The sequence below is a fragment of the Aspergillus caelatus genome (assembly GCF_009193585.1).
Source record: "Aspergillus caelatus strain CBS 763.97 unplaced genomic scaffold BDV27scaffold_116, whole genome shotgun sequence".
NCBI classification, from domain to species: Eukaryota; Fungi; Ascomycota; class Eurotiomycetes; order Eurotiales; family Aspergillaceae; genus Aspergillus; species Aspergillus caelatus.
In genome coordinates, this window is record NW_022475379.1 from 35,652 (window position 1) to 55,863 (window position 20,212).

General features: G+C 49.4%; 7 protein-coding genes across 7 annotated transcripts; 5 read left to right on the forward strand and 2 right to left on the reverse strand.

Moving 5' to 3' along the window:
- Window positions 1-190: 190 nt before the first annotated feature.
- BDV27DRAFT_130034 (D-mandelate dehydrogenase-like dehydrogenase) lies at window positions 191-1,770 on the forward strand. The gene is made up of 7 exons (XM_032067342.1): window positions 191-394; window positions 458-556; window positions 609-723; window positions 785-901; window positions 966-1,048; window positions 1,099-1,380; window positions 1,434-1,770. Exons 1-7 carry the CDS (start codon window positions 314-316, stop codon window positions 1,644-1,646), a joined length of 990 nt encoding a protein of 329 aa, XP_031926417.1. The 5' UTR covers window positions 191-313; the 3' UTR covers window positions 1,647-1,770.
- rpl17 (60S ribosomal uL22 domain-containing protein) lies at window positions 1,770-3,705 on the forward strand. Its single transcript, XM_032067343.1, has 4 exons — window positions 1,770-2,060; window positions 2,310-2,523; window positions 2,725-2,912; window positions 2,966-3,705. Exons 1-4 carry the CDS (start codon window positions 1,782-1,784, stop codon window positions 3,110-3,112), a joined length of 828 nt encoding a protein of 275 aa, XP_031926418.1. The 5' UTR covers window positions 1,770-1,781; the 3' UTR covers window positions 3,113-3,705.
- Window positions 3,706-4,302: 597 nt separating this feature from the next.
- BDV27DRAFT_7764 (VHS and GAT domain-containing protein) lies at window positions 4,303-6,058 on the forward strand. Its single transcript, XM_032077564.1, has 5 exons — window positions 4,303-4,463; window positions 4,516-4,583; window positions 4,666-4,698; window positions 4,788-5,168; window positions 5,233-6,058. Exons 1-5 carry the CDS (start codon window positions 4,427-4,429, stop codon window positions 5,941-5,943), a joined length of 1,230 nt encoding a protein of 409 aa, XP_031926419.1. The 5' UTR covers window positions 4,303-4,426; the 3' UTR covers window positions 5,944-6,058.
- A 908-nt stretch (window positions 6,059-6,966) lies between these two features.
- Window positions 6,967-8,347, forward strand: BDV27DRAFT_7766 (lytic polysaccharide monooxygenase). Its single transcript, XM_032077565.1, has one exon. It carries the CDS (start codon window positions 7,405-7,407, stop codon window positions 8,269-8,271), a length of 867 nt encoding a protein of 288 aa, XP_031926420.1. The 5' UTR covers window positions 6,967-7,404; the 3' UTR covers window positions 8,272-8,347.
- A 985-nt stretch (window positions 8,348-9,332) lies between these two features.
- BDV27DRAFT_7815 (cation diffusion facilitator family transporter) lies at window positions 9,333-11,108 on the forward strand. The gene is made up of 2 exons (XM_032077575.1): window positions 9,333-10,555; window positions 10,631-11,108. Exons 1-2 carry the CDS (start codon window positions 9,451-9,453, stop codon window positions 10,870-10,872), a joined length of 1,347 nt encoding a protein of 448 aa, XP_031926421.1. The 5' UTR covers window positions 9,333-9,450; the 3' UTR covers window positions 10,873-11,108.
- exgO (exo-beta-1,3-glucanase Exg0) lies at window positions 11,108-14,564 on the reverse strand. Its single transcript, XM_032077577.1, has 2 exons — window positions 14,005-14,564; window positions 11,108-13,955 (listed from the first exon to the last, which is right to left on the reverse strand). Exons 1-2 carry the CDS (start codon window positions 14,243-14,245, stop codon window positions 11,344-11,346), a joined length of 2,853 nt encoding a protein of 950 aa, XP_031926422.1. The 5' UTR covers window positions 14,246-14,564; the 3' UTR covers window positions 11,108-11,343.
- A 1,980-nt stretch (window positions 14,565-16,544) lies between these two features.
- BDV27DRAFT_7830 (aminotransferase-like domain-containing protein) lies at window positions 16,545-18,406 on the reverse strand. Its single transcript, XM_032077578.1, has 3 exons — window positions 17,842-18,406; window positions 17,336-17,721; window positions 16,545-17,277 (listed from the first exon to the last, which is right to left on the reverse strand). The coding sequence occupies exons 1-3, from the start codon at window positions 18,316-18,318 to the stop codon at window positions 16,827-16,829; spliced, it is 1,314 nt and encodes a 437-aa protein (XP_031926423.1). The 5' UTR covers window positions 18,319-18,406; the 3' UTR covers window positions 16,545-16,826.
- Between the last annotated feature and the right edge of the window lie 1,806 nt (window positions 18,407-20,212).

Sequence of the window (20,212 nt, forward strand, 5' to 3'; positions counted from 1 at the left end):
AAACCCTACTATGAACGTGCACCTACATGTACCCCAATACATCCCATGCATACCGATATGATAACGGTAATACATACAGAAAATGGGCCACCCCACGCCAACCGGAATTGGGGGGCAACAATCAATCAATCAATCCCTCAGTGAAACATAATTATTGACTGGAATATTCTTAAAAGATCAGTAATTGGAATTTCTCCTCCTCCTGTCTACTTTTCTTCTTCTTCCACATTTTTCCCTTCTTCCTCTCCGTATACCCCTTCTACTTCTACAGTCCAAGAAACCAAAACCCCACGTTTGCTCCAACTCTGACATCATGCCTACCGCACTGCTGATCGGCGAAATCACTCATGCCCGCAAGGAGTGGGAAGAGCTGTCGTCCATTCTGACGCTCAAGGTATGATTTATCCAGTGGGAAGTATGATTTGAATTCAGCTGATTTAGATGGATTATTATGTAGGAATTCCCCAGCGGTACTAGAGAGGACTTTATCCGCAACTGCAAGGAGGGTCAATATAATGATGTTCTGGTTATTTATCGCTCGAATACTTCTACGAAGGTATAGTGATGGTTTAATTTCAGAGCGCAAGTGCATGCTAAGTCGCGCGTAGTTTACGGGTCCCTTCAATGCAGAGTTACTTGCTGTTCTCCCCAAGTCGTTGAAGTATATTTGTCATAATGGTGCCGGGTACGACAACATTGATATCAAGGGGTGCACAGACAAGGGTATGTATAACCTTACCTTCTACGGATAAGTGAAGGATTGACGAGTTAATAATCGATGCAGGAATCGCCGTTTCCAGCACGCCTGTCGCTGTTAACCATGCTACAGCTGATGTGGGCATCTTTTTGATGATCGGTGCCTTGCGACAGGCCTACGTGCCGTTGTCTGCTCTCCGGGCGGGTGAGTTCCTACTCCAGGTAAAAGGAATTGGGAAACTGTGAAGTAGCTGACAGTCGGATCACAGGTCAATGGCAGGGCCAAACTACATTGGGTCGTGATCCCCAGGGTAAGGTGCTAGGCATCCTCGGGATGGGGGGAATTGGCAGGGTAAGAACCAAAGCTTTCCTTACGCCAGATGATGAACTGACTTGTCTCAGGAAATGGCCAACCGCGCAAAGGCCTTCGGAATGAGAATCCAGTACCACAACCGGTCCCGACTGTCGCCTGAGCTCGAGGGAGACGCTACATACGTGTCGTTTGATGAATTGCTGGCTAGCTCAGATGTCCTTAGTCTGAACCTCGCTCTTAATGCCTCTACCCGTCATATCATTGGCGAGAAGGAATTCCAGAAGATGAAGGACGGTATTGTCATTGTTAATACCGCTCGTGGTGCGCTGATTGATGAAAAGGCGCTGGTCGCTGCTTTGGATTCCGGAAAGGTGAGTTGAGCGTTTGCTATTTCCATGTGTTAATGATATCTAATGTTGGGTAGGTCCTGTCCGCCGGTTTGGACGTCTATGAGAATGAGCCGGTTGTAGAGCAGGGTTTGGTGAATAACCCCAAGGTGATGTTGTTGCCACACATTGGAACCATGACATATGAGACACAGAAGGATATGGAGTTGTTGGTGTTGAACAACTTGCGCTCGGCGGTAGAGAAGGGAAAGATGATCACGTTAGTCCCTGAGCAGAAGAATATGTTCTAGATGTAGGTTGGAGATTAGATTAGATATAATTGATAGAATAAATTGTTAAAGAGTCATGCCACGATCAATTCAAGCTGTCAAAATCTAGCACAGTCTCCCTGAGCTAGAAATGAGTGCTCGGTAGCTTCATTAAAGATGATGTGTCTTAAGTCAATCAGTCTGCGGAAGGCCGAGACTTGGTCTGCAGCCCTGTCCGTCGTGAATGGTACTGCCGGGCGGTGTGGCCTTTTCTTACCAACGGCCCTAGTCCGCTTTGAGCTCGCTAAAGGGTTAACCCTAGGAAATGCCAAGAGCGAAAAAGCGCACCACAACGAGACTTGCGATCTCGAAGTTCCAGCGGCCGACCGAAAGAAAAGCGACAAAACTTCTCACCCGACATCGAGGACCACCCCGCTCGGCAACCACATCAAGATGGTGAGTGCTTTATTTGAAGTTTTTGAATTCGATTGATCGGGAGGGAAAGAAGAGAACGGAGAAAAATCACCAGTGGAAGAGACATCTTTGCACCGAACATGTTCGATCCTGTCAATCCCAAGATTAGGCTCTGTGGCCTATCCCGATATTTCGACTCTGCCATCACCACACCCACTCCAGCCACCATCAATTGCGTTTCGAGATAGAGGAATATGGCTTTGCTGATGCAGGATTTTTTTCGTCTTTCAGGTCCGTTACGCTGCTCAGGAGATTCCGGCCGCTAAGAGCGCCCGCGCCCGGGGCTCTTACCTGCGCGTCAGCTTCAAGAACACCCGTGAGACCGCTCAGGCCATCAACGGCATGAAGCTCCAGCGTGCTCTTACTTTCCTTGACAACGTCACCAACAAGCTCGAGGCTGTCCCCATGCGGAGGTTCGCTGGCAGCACCGGCCGTTGCGCTCAGGGTGAGTGGCTCTTATTTTCTTTACATGAGGTGGATTATGGTCCGGGATGGTTTATGGAATGATTGGATATGTGCAAGAAGATATGGAGCAAAAGAGGAGGAATCTTGACTGTTGGAGTGGCTCGGGTGGCGTGTGTTGGGAAACGGGCCGTGACGTTTGGCGAGAGACATACACAGGACTTGCGCTAACAGAGTTCTACAGGCAAGCAGTTCGGTGTCAGCAAGGCTCGCTGGCCCGAGAAGTCCGCCAAGTTCCTCATCGACCTCCTGAAGAACGCTGAGGCCAACGCCGACACCAAGGGTCTTGACACTGGCAACCTTGTTGTCAAGCACATCCAGGTCAACCAGGCCCCCAAGGGCCGCAGACGCACCTACCGTGCTCACGGTCGTGTATGTTTCCCACCATATTCTCGGTTGATATCTTTTGCTGACTCGAGGCCTAGATCAACCCCTACATGACCAACCCTTGCCACATCGAGCTTATCCTTACTGAGGGTGAGGAGGTTGTCCAGAAGGGTCCCGTTGCCAAGGAGGCTCACCTCTCCTCTCGTCAGCGTGGCCTCCAGGTCCGCCGTGCCATCCAGGCATAAGCGGTTCATGGGTGTCGGGGGTGAGGTAGTCGGAAAATGAATGGGAAAGCCGGAGTTTTCTGTTGTACGGAACAAATACCTTTTTACGGAAGGAATACAAAAGAAATTTCTACAAACTGAACAACCCTTCGAAATCTATGGGTGGAAGCATCAGTTCTTCCCTCTTGTCATGAATATCTCCTTAAGCGTTGATCATATCCCGAATATCTCACGATCACTATGTGATTTCTCGGGGGGAAGGGATCATTTGTTTCAATAGTCCCCTGGCTTTGCAGACAACCCATGGTGCCATGCAATAATTGGATGCTTGGCTAGGTACAGGCTGGATCGGACATTTTATTCTCATACTTCAGGATACTGTTGAGCTTTGTTTCACGAATGGGATACGGAAATCTATATTAATGAGGTTCGGGAGAAATGCCGATGATCTTGCTTGTACTAGAAAAGTCATACATGCGTCCATGTTTAACCGTCGGGTGCTGAATACGTAAGTTAGACCGTAATGAGGACTTCCGTAGTCTAGTTGATTTATGGACGAGCGTCTGCAATATACGAGACATGATACTACGTAGTCGTCAGAAGGTGTAGCCAAGAAGCCTCTTTTCCCTTCGTGCAATGATATTCTCCACTCAGGAATTTCCAATTGGTGGTGGTGATTAGTTTGCGGTACTCCGTACAAAAAGTATATATATTTTGAGTGATGCCTGATTGAAGCCAAGAGTGGCGATGCAATGCCTTGTCAGCCACAGGACCTCAAGATAATGATTATTCGGTACGGCTCCGAGATCGTCGGCATCGATGAATGGATTCCATCTATCATGGGTGCAGTGATGAGGAGGGTGACTGGTGTAAGATCTTTAAAGTCGATATGCATACGTAGGAGCCCGTTGGCGGAATGACGCAGCTGCGGGATCGTCCTCCAGTCCCAGGCATCAACAAATGGAGAACCTCCGCACAACCTCAACCGAGTAACCTATGCCATGACCGTTACCTATGGATCGTCCCAAGTGGACAGACCAGTGCTTGCGTGTCACCAAACACAACAGATTGCCACATTTTTGTCTAGGTGACAACCAGAGTGATGACCGGGGTTTCTGCCTTCAGTTTGGTCTAAGAACCAACACTAAGCCTACACTAGACTAGTAGACCTCCTGTTTTATCTATCGACGCTACCCCATCAGACAGACCCTCGTGCTTAACTTTCTGTTTTTCTTACTTTCCTTGCCGTGTCAGTGTTTGGGGGCTTTGCTTCTGTTTTGTTCCTCTTCTATTGTATCGTCATCTCCACGGCCTCGGGTGGTTTGGTTTACAATCATGAAGCGCATCCTGACCTCCTTTAGCAAGCGGTCCGGTATGTATCGCGACTCATCCCGCAACGTCCAATCGGTTACTCATTAGAATAGGTTCAGCACCGGAAGGTCCATCATCATACGCTGAGGATTCTCCCGAGGGTATTATCCTGAGAGAAGTGGTCCGTTTTCGAATCCCATGCCCCTTGTCGCGTTGCCACTGGGAAAGTTAGAAAGTTAGACTAATTTGTGTTGATGTTCTAGACTGCCTTTTGCGAGGCAGTTCCGAGCAATACCGTACGTTCCTTCCCCCTCCGTGCATCGACTTCGCTTCCAATCCGACCATATTGACTCGAACAATAACTGATGAGAAAATATTCGTACAGCAAGGAAACGAGTTCGTCCATCTGCCCGCTATTGTCGAAAGTGCGGAGTCTAGCCCCAATGCCGCCAGGGAAGCTGCGCATCGCATTCGCAAGTTGTTGTCTGACCCAGCGTCAACGCCGGCCAACGTACAGTATAATGCGATCATGCTGATCCGCATACTCGTCGATAACCCTGGCCATACTTTCACACGGAACATTGATGCCAAATTCGTTGCTACTGTGAAAGACCTCCTGCGCCAGACGAGGGATTCGAATGTGCAAGGCTTCCTTCGGCAGACTCTGGATGCTTTAGAGATGCAGCGTGGATGGGACGAGGATCTTGCGCCACTTCTGCAGATGTGGACAAGGGAGAAGACCAAGCTCAAGAGGACTAATAGTGGAGTATGTACACATGCGATGCCTGGTGTGTACCTTGATGCGACAGCGCTAACAGTGTCTTCGTTAGAGTACTTGGAGGTCCCAGGTTTCATCCCAGACCTCACCGCAACCACAACAACCTCGTCCGGATTATTTTGGCCCGCGCCAGGCCGGAGCCTTGCCACCCCCGGATGAACTCGCGGCTCGTATCACTGAAGCCAAGACATCGGCAAAACTGCTCGTGCAGTTCGTTCAGTCGACGCCCCCCGCAGAGATGGCGGAGAACGAGCTCATTAAAGAGTTCTCTGGCCGATGTCGGTCGGCATCACAAACTATCCAACACTACATTCACTCGACGAACCCTTCACCGGACGAGGATACTCTCCTCACCTTGATTGAAGCAAATGATGAGCTTTCCACATCGCTATCTAGGCACCAACGTGCTCTTCTTAACGCGCGTCGAGCTTTAGGACAATCGGATAGCCAGTCACCCTCGTCGTCCGATACCACGCCATCGAGGGCTTCTAGTGCTATCCCCCCACCGGTGCCTCCGCGGGATACGCACAACCCCTCTATACCACCAGCAACGCCCCTGGCGACATCAAGCCCCAGCAGCATTTCGCCCCCGACTAACAATGGTATGAGCCGGTCGGAGTACCGATCGGAGGATTTTCAGGTGCAGAACCCGTTCGCCGATAACTTCAGCACTACTGCTACCGGCCCATCAGACGGACGGATGGAAGGGACAGCGAACGACTCGTGGTATGATCCGTATCAGCGACCTATACAGCGCGCGTGACGCTTAGTGGAGTGTTGAGCATTTCTCCTTTTATATTATGTTTCTTGTTTGCCAGCCCCCTTTATGCGTCTGTACCGCACGATTAAACGCCTTTCCTAATGCTTTAATGTAGTTATATCTGTTTTTTGGTCGATGTGATACCTTTTTCGCGGAGCAATATTACTTGTATACGTTGTTGGCTTGGCTGCGTCTCTGAGAAGATAACTGACGCCTGGTCTGCGCCACATAGAATGCACCAGCTTAGACGAGACAATGTACCTATTCCCTGTGGCAAAAAAAAAATTTCGTCCAGGCTTTGTTCAAAATTCATAATAAAGCACAAAGTTATCAGGCTTGTTGCCAGCGATTGGCAGAGAGGTAAGCGCGGAAAAAAAGGCATATATGGTAGCTACATAGTATTGGCATGCTAACGCTCACGAACAGAGCACCCGCACCCTGTTCATTACCAACAAAGGTGCTTGTCTGCCGAGGACTCTCCGATGCTTGTTTTGACTATACTAGTTCATCGAGCCATATATCGCACAGATCACTTAATGAACACCCGGCTCTTACCCAAAACGCAAGCGGCAACTCATTCCGACTAAAATAGTGGGCTCATTTGCCCCTACTCATAGTCTCCTACTTAAGTACATACGAGGCTTCTGCCTTATTTCAGATACGACTCCGAAGACCCTTGGCCGTCTTTATGATTATGGAGACTCAAGGACTGACTCAGGAAGTGGGGCGCAGGAGGCGAATCTATATGAGGATGCTAATGCTGGACTATTGCGATAAGTCTTTCCTCCCAGGATCCGGGTCTGATCAATCAGAAGCTATCCCAAGAGCACCATGGGATCCTAATCGTCGGAGAAAAGTCGTGGCTACATGTGATGGAGCCGCCGGGTTAATGAAGCTGAAACCCTAACCAAGGCGCCAAGCATCAGGAGCTGGTCTAAGCATATCCACCGGCCACCATTATGTTTTAGATCAATTAAGGTGAAACTACTGGCCGCTTTGTATCTTGTCACTTTTAATGAGCCCACTGAAATCTAGTTCCACTAACTATTGATTTCTTACCAAGCCCTGGCGACAATGGCCTGGTTCAACGCCCTTCTCCGGTGGAGAGTCTCGGGGTAATTGATTCTAAGGGCTTCGGGAGATAACCGTCTCCTTGAGAAGTGTCTAGAGTTGTTTCACGGTGGACTCCCGATGGAGCTTTCATGCCGGCCATGATAGATGAGCCGACCGTATATATAGATGGGTGAGAACACTCGTCTCGTCCTTTCTCTCGTTCTCCAAACACGCAGGTTTCTTCTGTTCTTCTTTCTTTACACACTCTCTTATACTACCCGGTCCGTGACCGTCTCATTCTTTCTCTTTCTACATTCATTTGATTAGGTATACTGGTATACCGATCCATTCTCTGATAAACTTCTTTCTTCGATCTTATTCAAAACTCAATCAATTACACCCCCGTTCAAAATGAAGCAGACTGGTACCATCCTTGCCCTTGCCGGCCTCGTCTCCATGGCTCACGGCCACGGTTTCGTTACCTCCCCCAAGCCCCGTATGCCTGGTACTGCTTTCCAGGAGGCCTGTGGTCAGCAGATGTACAACAACCAGCAGGCCGACAACTACGGCAACGTCCAGGGTGAACTGCAGGTTGCCAATGGCCAGAACGACTTCGATGCCGCCAAGTGTGACGCCTGGCTTTGCAAGGGTTACAAGTTTGACGACAACAAGGACAACGTCTTCCAGTACACCCCTGGCCAGAACGTCGACTTCACGGTCGACATCCGTGCTCCTCACACCGGTGTTGCCAACGTCTCCGTCGTCGATACCGCTTCCAACACCGTCATCGGCGAGGCCCTCAAGTCCTGGGACGTCTACGCTTCGACCGAGACCGGTGTTAAGGAGACCGACAAGAAGTTCAGCGTCACTCTCCCCAGCGACCTCGGTGGTAAGTGCTCTGAGGCTGGTGCTTGTGTTCTCCAGTGGTACTGGTTTGCCGAGTCCATCGACCAGACCTACGAGTCCTGCGTTGACTTCACCATGAGCGGCTCTGGCTCTGGCTCTTCCTCTGGCTCTTCCTCCAGCGCCTCCTCCGCTGCCTCTACCGCTGCTGCTACTGCCTCCTCCACTGCCACTGGTGTCGCTGTCACTGCTACCCCTACCACCGGCAACAACGTCGCTGCCCCCAGCGGCTTCGCCACCAGCGCTAAGCCTTCCGCCACCTCTGCCCCCAGCTCTGCTGCTTCAACCGTCACCATCCCCACCGACGGCACCGCGGAGGAGAAGCTCAACTGGATCGCCAGCCTTCTGCAAACCCTCGTCAAGTACACTGCTTAAAAAAGTGATGTGATTTTACCAATCTGTTGGGTGTGAATAGATTTATACATACTTCCTAGCACGTGAATAGAATTTGCCTGCATTATACATTTGAAAAACTGGAACCTAGTCTTAGGGGCACAAACCTTGGCTTTGGAATTGTGTATACATCCTACTCCGGATTCGCTTTAGATCCATGGCAGTTGCGCCTCATACTGCCTAAGTGGGTATATTTTGGTGTGAACATGCTCTGTGTTTTATTGAAAAATTTTTTTATTCTTTCTCTTGTACTTTTCGCCAATAGCTTTACAATGTAATTAGAACGGAGGTTTCGTGGCCTTCACTCCACAGGGTACCATATTGAGCGAAACCAGTTAAAACCAATGGATTTGATCTTTAACAAAAGTCTTAGGTTATTTCGCACCGTGTAGCGACGACTTGGGACTCGGTGAAATTAGCATGGATGGACGACCACACAGCGGTTCAGGGATTCCCATGAAACCAACAATGAAACGGAAATCTCCTATAGTCCCACCAGGATCTCAGCGAGTGTAGTTTGTAGATGTCTCACCGATCCACCATCGCGAGTATCTTTGTTATTGGGCCAAGGTCCCGACTTCAGCTACCCCTGCAATTTCGAACCAGCACCAGTAGGAATCAAACGGATTTGTCGACCCGGATCGACGAAATTTGATTAAATTGCTCCTCGTCGAAGCTTGTTTCTCGAGCATTGGCTTACATTAGAGGTTTCTATGCCGGTTGACTCTTGATATTTCGAGACGGTTTCTTTTTATTTTTTAATTTTTATTTATTTATTTTATTTTTTTTTTTCGGTAGCTTCCGACCAGGACTTGTTCCAAGGTTGATCACAATCTGAAATTTTGCGGGTAAAAACTATATATCTTTCTAAAATCTTGTATGTATCAAGTGTACTGACGTCCTTTGGGGAATGTCTTCTTTAAGGTGTCTTGGGTTACATTCGATGATACAAATAGAGATTAAATTAAATTTTTACTTAAGAATTTAAATCTTAAATGAACCATTGGTTTGTTATCAGAGATAAGCAAGCAACAAGTCCGGCCGGCCGCTCAGCCACAATATAATCAATCACATTTTCTTGTTCTGTAACCAAACTCCCTCCCCCCCGGCATTACTTTCGTTCTTTTCTCCTCATCTGCAGACCATCAATCGTCCAGTATAATGGAAGAATCTCACCTCCGTCAGAGCATGTCTCATCATCCGTCCCCGTTTAACTCTCACCAGGCTCCTCACTCGCATATCCCATCCACTCTCTCCTACAATGAAGCAACCACCACCGCTCTAGAACCGCAAACGTCCCAACACCGCACCGGCAACGCCAGTGATGAAGAGGGCCAACCACCACCACGATATACACGCGAGAATGATCCCTTCCAGCTCGCATCGAAGATCAAGACCGATGAAGAAATCCGACAAATTCACCCGCAAGCCAACACGGCCCGTAAACGCGACAGCTGCATCCGCGCATCCAAGAACCCAAAGAAGGCCTTGAACACCGCCATCTCGTCCAGACAGCTACAAGGCTTCTACCACTCGCAGAACGAGAACATCGAGCGCATGCTGAAACCCGTCGAAGAGCACGTCCGCGACGCCCGTGAAATCAGCGCCAACAACCAACTCAAATACAAAATCGCCGTATACGGCAGCTTCGCCGCGAACATCATCCTCTCCATCCTACAACTCTACGGTGCCATCGCGTCAGGCTCTCTCTCTCTCTTCACAACAATGGCCGATGCCGTCTTCGACCCCATGTCCAACCTCACCCTGCTCCTCTGCAACAAGGCCGTCAACCGTGTCGACCCCCGCAAGTTCCCCGCCGGCAAAGCCCGCATCGAAACAGCCGGCAACATCTGCTTCTGCTTCCTCATGACGGCCGTCTCGTTTATCATTATCGCCTTCTCCATCCGTGAATTGGTCGAGGGCTCCGAGTCTGAAACTGGTGATTTCCATCTGCCCTCCGTCATCGCTGTTATCGTCGCCTTCTGCACCAAGTTCGCCCTCTTTGTCTACTGCTTCGCGTTGCGCCACCAGGTCTCCCAGATCCGCATCCTCTGGGAAGATCACCGAAATGATCTCTTCATTAACGGATTCGGTATCCTGACCTCGGTCGGTGGAAGTAAGCTGCGCTGGTGGATTGATCCCATGGGTGCTATTATTCTTTCCGTCCTAGTCAGCTGTCTTTGGCTTTATACTGCCTATCACGAGTTCCAACTTCTGATCGGCGTCACTGCTGATACTAAAATGCAGCAATTGATTACTTATATCTGTATGACTTATCCCCTTTTCAATCTTGTCCTGTCAGAGTCGAATGCCTAAGTACTAATATGCATCTTTTGAACAGCAATGACGCACTCACCTTTCATCACTGCCATTGATACCGTCCGCGCCTACACCTCTGGACCCCGGTTGCTCGTCGAAGTCGACATTGTCATGGACCCCAATGATTCTCTCCGCGCGACTCATGACGTTGCCGAGGAACTGCAGATGAAGCTGGAGTCCCTGCCTGATGTGGAGAGGGCGTATGTGCATGTCGATTATGAGACGACGCATAAGCCGGAGCATTTCCTAAAGAAGGAATTGTAGGTTCGTTGTCTTGTTGTTTGTAAGGGAGGATATTGTCGTTCAGTTTATGTGCTATGTATAGCGGTTTTGTGTATTACATGCATGTCTGCATGAAATTTATCGGTGGATACAGTCATTTATAATACGGGCAGAGTTCCTTACTTGATTATGAAGTAATTAATGTGATATCCTCTCAGGACATATTTCGGGTTAACATAGAACCAAAACTCTAATTAACGATTGAACAAAGAAGTGGTATCCACAAAAAGAACAAAAAGCAGTGCCTCCCGTGCTTACCGATCCTTCTATCGCAGTCGTGACTCGTACAACAACAAGGTGTCCATACAAACAGGTAGACCGAGTCCATTACAATGGATCACAAATCATCTGATTCCAATATTTACTCCAAAATCACTCGATAGAAGCGAAGGTCGAGTCATTATCTAAGAGACACATAGGTAATGAAGATTTAACACCATACAGAGAGAGAAATCATGACTGTTCAAACAGCGCAATGGTCGAGCAGAAGTTACTCTCGTTCTCATCCTGGGGCACAAGACCGGCGCCGCTGTTCGACGTGATCATGTTCGTGCTAGCCTTCGTGCTCAATCCGTAGATGTGGACGTCAGAGCAGTCGACCTCGACCATGTTCTCCTGGCAGGACTCCGTGGCCAGGCAGGTCTGACCATAGTTCTCGAAGAAGCTGTACAGTCCTGCGCCATACACGTACATGTCGGAGGTGTTCTGGACGCGCAGACCCCATGCCTTGCGGCAGCCCTCGGTCTTACAGTAGGAGAAGTCGGGGTCATTCCAGTTCGTCTGTGGGGTGAAGGGGGTCAGGGCGTTGGGGTTAGCCTGGTAGTAGGGGGTTTCTGTCTGGATGAGGCCCATGAAGACGTTCTTCGCGTTGGTGACCTGGTAGTTGTAGAGCTGGTTGTGTTCGGAGGCGGTACCGTAAAGCCAGACCGGGCCTTGGGACTCGATGTAGACGCCACGGCCGTTGTAGATGTTGATCTGGTTGTGGTCAGGGAGGTCGAGCTCGTGGTCGGCGACCCAGAACCAGGAGTTTTCAATGTAAGCGCTCGCCTTCTCCGTGATGTGCATGAGCATGAACGCGGCAATGCACTCTTCGTTGGGCGTGGTGGTTTGCTTCGGCGTCTTGGCGCACTTGTCACTTTGCAGCTCGGTGCCTGCTGATCCACCGATGCGGAAGTGGGTGTCCCACATACCGGCGGAGCCCTGGGAGGCCTCCGCGAGGTTCCACTGCGTTAGGATTGCGCCGGGGGCGGGGCCCTTAGTCTGCAGGGCGATGTCGCTGATTTCGACGGAGCCGGCGTCACCAACTTCTCCGACCTGAAGCATAGGGATAGGGTTCTTCTCGTCGGCGAACTTCTGGCCGTGGGCCATCAGGACGGGCCATACTTCACCCGTGATCTTGATGTTCCTGGGAACCTTGATGGTGTCGGTGATGATGTAGGCTCCGTGGTCGAAGTAGACTATCTGGTCATCCTTGGCGCTGTCCAGGATCTTCTGGATGGCAGCTGTGTCGTCAGTCGAGCCGTCTCCCTTGGCGCCCGCGGACTTGACACTGACGAACGAAGAAACATCATAGCTGGTGTACAGGGGTTTGGACCGCTCGTAAACCTTCCCACCTGTGAGCAGGGAGCTGGGCTTAGCATGAGTTGGGAGAGCAGTTTGGAGACGAGTCTTGGTAACTGTTTTGACGGAGCAGTGGTTTGTTGCGTGGGCAGCTGATGATGAAGCTGCACCCGTAACCACCGACGAAGATGTCTGGACAGTGGGGGACGGCTGGGATGGAATGAGGGCTCCGGTCACGCTGGACTCAACTGGAATCTGTGGCTCTGACTGTGCAGGGGCGGAGGGCTGGGGAGTCGGCTGAACTGCAGTAGATGGTTCAGCCTCCGCGGGGGCTGAGGGAGTGGCAGTGGGCTCCGGGACCTCGGTGCTCGGCGCCTCAGCGGGCTGGGTGGCAGATGGCTTAGAGCTGGGCAACAAACCGCTCACGAGTGGAAGGTTGGACAACGGAAGAGTTGGCAGAAGCCCTGCAACGCGGCTTTCTCCAGATAATGAAGGAAGGACCGTTGCAGCGGACGAAGAGTCTGTGTAATCCGCAGTGCAGACCTCCACTGTCTCTGTTACAGTCTCAGTAATCACTTTCACTGAAGCCTCACGCTTCTGCTTTACACCGCCAGGGATGTAACCATTGCCCTGAACCCAGTTCGAGACGACTGAGCCCCCGGCCAGGATAGTATTCCCGGTAATTCCCGCAACTGCAACCTTGGAACCGCTGAAATCCACATTATCGAGGATCAAGACACCTCCGCCAATGGGAATGCTCTTCTCGGTAAAAGCAGTAACAACACCGGTAGGTGTGCTCGTAAGTTGACTGTCAAGGATCAAGACAGAGCCGACCGTCTGGTTCTGCGGAGCGTTGGACATGTTCAGACCGACTTGGCAGTTGTTGATGGAAAGTGACTTGAAGGTCCAGGCCCAGTTCCAGTTCATGAAGACGGCTGTGTTGCAGTCATTGAAGGTCAAGTTTCGAGTAGTGAATTGCTGGTTTCCGACGAACATGCCGTAGTTACCACCGTTGAAAGTCAAGTCGGACATGAAACCTCCAGATCCATTATCCATGAAGATACCCTGTTGCTTGTTTGCGTCGCCGCCACCCTTAACCATTTCGAATCTGATATTCTGCAAACTGGTTGCCTGGCCCACCTGCCAGTGGATACCTGCACCAGAGCCCTGAGGCATAGCAGTCAAATCGACGACAATGTTACGAATGGCGCGGAAAAAATTGTTCTGGTTGGTGTACCAGTTGCTGCCGTCATCATTATACGGATCCGCATCAATCACTGCCATACCGGTAAAGTCCGCAGCTGCCTTAATTACAGGTAGGTTGACAGCGTCTCCAACGATTTGGGTGTAGTAATACTGAATGATTGGCTTGGAGACGACATAAGTACCGGGAGGGAAGTATACGAGGGCAGGAGTGACGGTCGATGAATCACACCCCTTGCCACATCGGTTCCCTGATGAAATCGCCTGGTTGATAGCAGCGGTATCATCCGTCGACCCATCACCTAGTTGCAGTTAGCATATGCCATTTTCATGCACCGTGAGGACCCATACCCTTAGCACCAAAGTCTTTCACATTACGATATACCTGATAATCTGTGCCATTTCCAAAAGCAACAGCACCCTGCCGCTTGATAGTTCCAACCCAGTATTCAGACGCTGCTCTGGCAGCCAGATTCGTCGTGATATCCGTATCTTGACCTAAAGGCACGGCATCGACTAGCCCAGCGGGCAATCCTAGAAGTAGCAGAATATGTGCGAGGAACAACATGATAGTTGTGTGTAGAGAAGCCATCTTCGAGACGACTCGGAGATCGCTGGACCAGCAGAGATCTTACTGAATGAGCGGAACAGGCGCTATATCAAGTCAAACTCCAGTATCCGGTACTGAAACTATACTGATCGGCTGATCACCAACCACAATTCGATACCAACGAGTGTGGACTTCCGTCACCCGACACTGTCAGAAGATGTAGATGGCCAGAAGGGTGAGAATCTCTTGGAAGGTATCAGGGAAGAAAAAGAATGCGTTTGTGTTCTCCCCGGTAGCAATGATCTCGTTTGCGGAAGTATATCAATAAATGGTTGACAAAAGAGTGAACAAACAAAAAGCACAATAAGGATAGACAAAACACCGGGTAAAGACGCTGCCGGACGTCAAAGGAGTGAGTGAATGAATGAATGGCCTTGACAGCGATGGACCAGGTCGAATACTTATTGTGCCTGGTCAGGCCTCGCAGTGAATGGATACGGTAAATACAGCAATAGACCACCACTGAATCAGGTATTGTTGTGAAATAACCTTTTCGGGTTTGATGATCGGTAATCTTCAGCCAATCGTCAGTCCACTCTGACTGCTGATCCACCCCCCGTGACCAATGACCACGACTGATCACCACGCACCAACCGAGGCTTGAAACACTTCGGTCAGGGGATGAAACGACTGATGGTGGACTACTTGCCGTTAGCCATGCATGATTCGACTACAAATTCCCTAAGGCACGCGGACAATAGATTAAAAGGAACGCATGGGAACCATACCAAGTGGGAACCAGCCAGAATTCTTGAACGATGGCGTGAAAACGCAAGATGCGACAAGGATCGCTTCCGAATGGAGAACTGGGTAAACAGAGAAGTGTACAGCGCTTTAAGGAATGACTCCCTCAATGGGTGCGCAGAATACAGATATACACACACACTGACCCAAAGACAAGCAAAAGGAGGGGCAGAAAGACAGAATGCAATAAGGAAAGAGAGAGCGCCTTGGACAACCATGCTGGAGATTGAACAGGCTATATATCACTACAATCGTGAGCCAAGGCCTTGATCAACATTTCGTTGTGGCCAGATTCCTGTCGAACGTGTCTCAACTATGTACGCGAGCTTTTTCTTTTCTTTTCTTTCGTCTGTGGCCAATACCTTGTTTTGCTTTTTTCTGGCCGTTTACTTCAGCCCTTCCAAGAGATTGACAAAAGCTCTCTGGGAATGATCAAAATACGCAGGTTTCCTATTCGCCATCTAAACAAGAGACCGCGTGGTAGTGTTTCTCTCTGGAATCCTCTATGGAGCTGTTTGGGAGGGATTCGCAACGACTGGTATGGATCAGACGCCATACAGCTCCACTAACTACTCGATTGGGTAGAGGAAATGTGCAGACTGCTGCGCTAGTAGTATGCAGGACATTAACCCTAAAGCCATTGCCATTAATGACTGTAGTTGGATCACGGTAACCAGCATGTATGCGCCTACATTCCTCAGACCATCAATGTCAACAAAGCGCCACACCAGGGTACACATAACTGGGCTTGTCACACCACGAGAGATTGTATGTACATCCATTTATCTTGAGATATAACTAGCGTCTACACGACGGAGATAGTGCCACTTGTTTCGATCGAGATTTTGGCCCCTGCCCTTTAATCCGCGCAAAATAGACACCAAGGTGCCGACAGGAGCAGTAACCTCGACGCGTATGGGAAGAATACACGACCCACTCGGTTATCCAGGGGGTGTTGTGAACTTGTGATACGGTACAGTCAGTAGCCCTACTATTTATATACTAGTTTGCAAGAGCCAAGCTTTAATGAGCTCCCGCGATGCCGCGACCAACGATTCCACCACAGGCACTATCTACCCGCGGAGCTTTTCACCAATGAGTTCCACGGGAAGCGATGCTGCCGCAAGATTGGATTTATTGAACTTTATTACTTAGTAAAATCAACACGTAATTTCCCGCCAAAGCTACCTAGACTGCCCCTGCCCAGTGTTTGGTCCAAGACATTAAGTATGGAAAGGGCCCAAAACGCAAGATGAGACTTCCAAGAAAATTGTTGGCGTCAAGAATGCGCAGTAAAAACCCTGAATGCGGGACGAAGAATGCGTATCGGTCCCCTTGACGAACATACTCTCACTTAGACTGTCCACAGTTTGACTCAGTAATCCGGTTTACGGCGTCTTTACTCCGATTCTACTTGCCTCGACAGACGTATACCTATAATATACAGCTCATATCGTAAAAACAGCTGCACCAGCACCTGCACCAGTCACCAGTCACCAGTCACCCGCGCCTCTGCATCGGCCGACTCGCTTAGTTTGCTGCACCCCGCAGTGTCACCCTGGAGCCATGATTGCATCACAATCCAAGAGTCATTTGACGCCTGGCGCCTGGCGATACCCCAAGTAATCTACCTTTCCTTGCTAATTGGCACAACCCCCTTCTTGGCACCAATGACCGCTACGCAACCACATCGAATACCTAAAAGATGTCTGCCCAAGGGCCGGAGCGGATCGATCCGCCGTCCACCCTTGGTTGTTGCGACCCTGGAATATCTAGAAAATTTTCGCTCGCACTACTTCGTGACCCTATGACAAAGAGCTTATTTAAGTGCGGAGCGTATAGCGCATGCAAGTCGACGCACCCCTTCAGCTAACTTCTCCTCATGGTCCCAGGCGAAACAGAGCCGTATGCCTCGGTCAAAACTATTCTTGCTAGTGTCGGGGTCGCCTTGAACACGGAATCGGTTACCAGCAATAACATTCACCTTATACTCTTGAAGCGCTACGGTCGCAATATCATCCGCCTGTAGTGGTGGGGGCAGCTTGATCCAGACAAAGTATCCTCCCACAATTTCTGGCGATGTGGATGGAAGCGTTACGCCAAGGGGAAGGAGGTGCTCACGGACGGCAGACATCAGGCGATAGTAGCGCTCTGCATACCTTGGTCGCAAGACCTGGTCGACGTAGGTTTGGATGAACCGCGTGGGGAACAGTTGAGCTATGATGGCAGCCGAAAACTGTGATGGGGCGCCACCTGACCGTGATGAGCCTCTGTTGCCCATCAGATGTTAATAGTGTCATTCACCCCAAAGGGAAGTTTAACACATACGTTTGCGATAGACCATAGGCAAATTGTTCAGTGCCCTCTGCCCATCCAGTTCTTGCACCAGGGCCGATGAGCTTGCTAAAGCTTCCATTACTTACCACATTGCCCCACTCATCCTTAGGGCCACCATCAAGGTAGCGATCCACGTCCACTACACGAGGGATCTGAGCCTTGTCGGGCTGTGCTAATGGTTTTTCGGGATCAGGCGACCATTGCAGAAAATCATAAACGTCATCTGTCACAATGAGAGCATCAAACTCTCGCGCAAGGCGGACCAAGCCCTCCCGATCTGCCAACGACATTGTCAGAGTCGTGGGGTTGGAAAATGTGGGCGTGGCGTAGATAAGATGTTTATAAACTTTAGCCCATGGTCTCGGTAGTTTGTATTTCTTTTAACCATTAGCCTTATTATTCCGTACTCAGAAGACATACGAATATGGTTCATCAACGTGAGAAATCAGGTATGATTGTAGACATGCGCCCTGAATCCCTCGAGAAGACTGTCATACCGGTTCAAGACGCTGCTCAACTTGAGCCTTCTCCTCGGCCTTAACCAACTCTTGACGGAGAAATGTAAGATCCAGACCTGACTCATCATGAGGTACTGCTCTCAAGCGGCCAGCAAACCCGGCGTCGTCCATTATCCGACATGCTAAGAAATAGGTGGGGGCCACCATCCAAACATTTCTAGTATACGAGGGATCCGTGAAGACTTGAAAGATACAAGCCAGGTTTTGACTGGCACCGCCCGTTATACAGATGCGCTCGGCAGAGATAGGATGACGGGGTTGGTAGAAAGCCGTCAACCATTGGGCAAGGTGTTCTCGCAACGGTTGGTAACCCTCATCGGGGCCATACATTAAAGCCGGAACTCGGATGGTTGGTGAAGCCAGGACTGTGGCGGAGGCCTCAGCTAAGGCATCTGTGGGCAGCAAGGCGGGGTTCGGCCAGCCACGAAACAGGTTGACCTCTTCTGGAGATTCCATCGTGTATGGGTATCTGACAGCAGTGACTGTGGGTAATAAGGTATCAATCTAATCTCTCTGTGGCCTATCGATGACAATCATGTGTGACCCGGTGGTCATCAAGTTTGTTTGCACCCTTGGTACAATCAATGAGATTCCTCAATTTTGCATACAATTATATATCACGGGCCACCACGTCAGCAACACTGCCTTATTCCGTTCGTTGGAGTTGAATATTGTGGCTCGTGCATTCGCTTTTCGTTTCCTAGTAATATTCGGCTTACTCCGACGATGCAGCAGCGAAGGTCGACTCGGGTACCGGAATGTCCATCGTTGAGAGATGTGAGGATGGGCAAAATTGCGACGTGACGGTATACGAACGCCAAGACACAGGTACCAGATGATAGTAGAAGGCGGTGATGTAAATCCTCAATCCTTTCCAAATACTTATTGGTCACCACCAAGATCGGATCCGGATGGCTCGTTGTACTGGTAATTACCAGGAGTATAATTTGACTTACAGCGTACGAAAGTAGATTGCAAGAGAGACTTGTCATTTACATTACGACTTTAGCTGAAGCGTAGGTGCCATGGAAAATAAAAGTTCTGAAAGTGACACGTCAAACCTTGTTTCTCCAATCGGTTGCTCATGTACAGAATGATGCTCAATTAATATGGGCCATGGAAGGAGGAAGTACCTACGTAGTAGTCATACGTATGTATAGTACGCGGTACCATAGGCCCGCTGCTATTCTTAGCGTGCGCCTCCTCCAGTTCTTTTCACACAACGGTTTTCTATTTGGGTATTACCGGGTAAATTACCAACTTTTCCCCCAGAATTGACAGAGTCAAGAGGAAGTTTAGAGTATTGCTTTTCCAGATACATTCATTGGATTGACACTTAATAACTTAGTCATCTAAGCGAAGGTGGAAAGGGAGTCCGCGGTTGTGGGTTAGAATTCTGTCCGAAATGCAGCCTGGGAACAGGACTAGTACTAGTAGTAGGATCTGGATGTTGGAGGGGCGAAAAAAAAGCAAAGGAAAAAAAAAGTTATGCTCACTTCGGAGTGCCCCTGGATAGAAAAGCATATCCACCTGTCAGCGTCAGCAGTCGATTGTACAGTGCTCTACATTAACATGCTAATAAATAATTATAGTGCTGGTGTAAGTGCCAGATGATGTACACAATGGAATTCTTATAAGGAGATAAATAATTATGCGTTATATATTTTGAAGCTATTTTATTCTCGAAACAACAATGTCCGAGCCAGGAACCACTTGGAAATATTAATTTATTACTTCGTCACCATTGACTGATCCATAGGCAACAGACCCGGGGTTCTGGATCTCGATGGAAGACTCCGAAGAGCTCCGGAGGACCGGGAGAGCGTGTTGACAGGGGTTATATTACCAACTAGACCGCTTAGAGGAGTACTATTAGTGTTCAGTTCGGCTACAATTCTTGAGGCTGTATATATATCGATGCCTGGTATTATTGGCATGGTAGGGAGGTAAGGGAAAAAAAAAAAAAAAATAAAGAAGGGAAAGAATAAGAGTGTTCACTAAACCAGTTATAGAAAAGAAACAAGATGACCTATGGATAAAAAGGAAAAAAGGGTTCGACCAAAGATAGGTTATTATCCTCAAAGAATGCACAGTAGTAATAATTCTGCCTTGGGAGAACAGAATCTACTAACTAACAGATGATGATGATGATGATGATGCCATCCTTGAGCCTCCTGAACCAGGTAAAAAGCACAGCCTCTCCCGACTCCCCCCCCAGCCCACTTCCTTCAACCGGTTTGGATGGCGGACAAGAGTGATACAGGTCTTTTACTCCGTAGTACTCCGTTCTCTGTAAGAAAAAAGCTCTAGAAAGGTTGTAGAAGTGAAAAAAGCGAAAAAAAAAAAAAAA

What these genes read in the sequence shown, in the direction of transcription:
- BDV27DRAFT_130034 (XM_032067342.1), top strand. Translation starts at nt 314, where the DNA reads ATGCCTACCGCACTGCTGATCGGCGAAATCACTCATGCCCGCAAGGAG. An exon ending in GGATGGGGGGAATTGGCAGG is followed by an intron (nt 1,049 to 1,098) that starts GTAAGAACCAAA and finishes GACTTGTCTCAG; the next exon opens with GAAATGGCCAACCGCGCAAA. An exon ending in CTGCTTTGGATTCCGGAAAG is followed by an intron (nt 1,381 to 1,433) that starts GTGAGTTGAGCG and finishes AATGTTGGGTAG; the next exon opens with GTCCTGTCCGCCGGTTTGGA.
- exgO (XM_032077577.1), bottom strand. Translation starts at nt 14,245, where the DNA reads ATGGCTTCTCTACACACAACTATCATGTTGTTCCTCGCACATATTCTG. An exon ending in GAAAGACTTTGGTGCTAAGG is followed by an intron (nt 13,956 to 14,004) that starts GTATGGGTCCTC and finishes AACTGCAACTAG; the next exon opens with GTGATGGGTCGACGGATGAT.
- BDV27DRAFT_7766 (XM_032077565.1), top strand. Translation starts at nt 7,405, where the DNA reads ATGAAGCAGACTGGTACCATCCTTGCCCTTGCCGGCCTCGTCTCCATG.
- BDV27DRAFT_7815 (XM_032077575.1), top strand. Translation starts at nt 9,451, where the DNA reads ATGGAAGAATCTCACCTCCGTCAGAGCATGTCTCATCATCCGTCCCCG. An exon ending in GCAATTGATTACTTATATCT is followed by an intron (nt 10,556 to 10,630) that starts GTATGACTTATC and finishes TCTTTTGAACAG; the next exon opens with CAATGACGCACTCACCTTTC.
- BDV27DRAFT_7830 (XM_032077578.1), bottom strand. Translation starts at nt 18,318, where the DNA reads ATGGAATCTCCAGAAGAGGTCAACCTGTTTCGTGGCTGGCCGAACCCC. An exon ending in TTGAGCAGCGTCTTGAACCG is followed by an intron (nt 17,722 to 17,841) that starts GTATGACAGTCT and finishes AATGGTTAAAAG; the next exon opens with AAATACAAACTACCGAGACC. An exon ending in GCCTATGGTCTATCGCAAAC is followed by an intron (nt 17,278 to 17,335) that starts GTATGTGTTAAA and finishes GATGGGCAACAG; the next exon opens with AGGCTCATCACGGTCAGGTG.
- BDV27DRAFT_7764 (XM_032077564.1), top strand. Translation starts at nt 4,427, where the DNA reads ATGAAGCGCATCCTGACCTCCTTTAGCAAGCGGTCCG. An exon ending in AGGCAGTTCCGAGCAATACC is followed by an intron (nt 4,699 to 4,787) that starts GTACGTTCCTTC and finishes ATATTCGTACAG; the next exon opens with CAAGGAAACGAGTTCGTCCA. An exon ending in TCAAGAGGACTAATAGTGGA is followed by an intron (nt 5,169 to 5,232) that starts GTATGTACACAT and finishes TGTCTTCGTTAG; the next exon opens with AGTACTTGGAGGTCCCAGGT.
- rpl17 (XM_032067343.1), top strand. Translation starts at nt 1,782, where the DNA reads ATGATGTGTCTTAAGTCAATCAGTCTGCGGAAGGCCGAGACTTGGTCT. An exon ending in TCGGCAACCACATCAAGATG is followed by an intron (nt 2,061 to 2,309) that starts GTGAGTGCTTTA and finishes TTCGTCTTTCAG; the next exon opens with GTCCGTTACGCTGCTCAGGA. An exon ending in CACCGGCCGTTGCGCTCAGG is followed by an intron (nt 2,524 to 2,724) that starts GTGAGTGGCTCT and finishes AGAGTTCTACAG; the next exon opens with GCAAGCAGTTCGGTGTCAGC.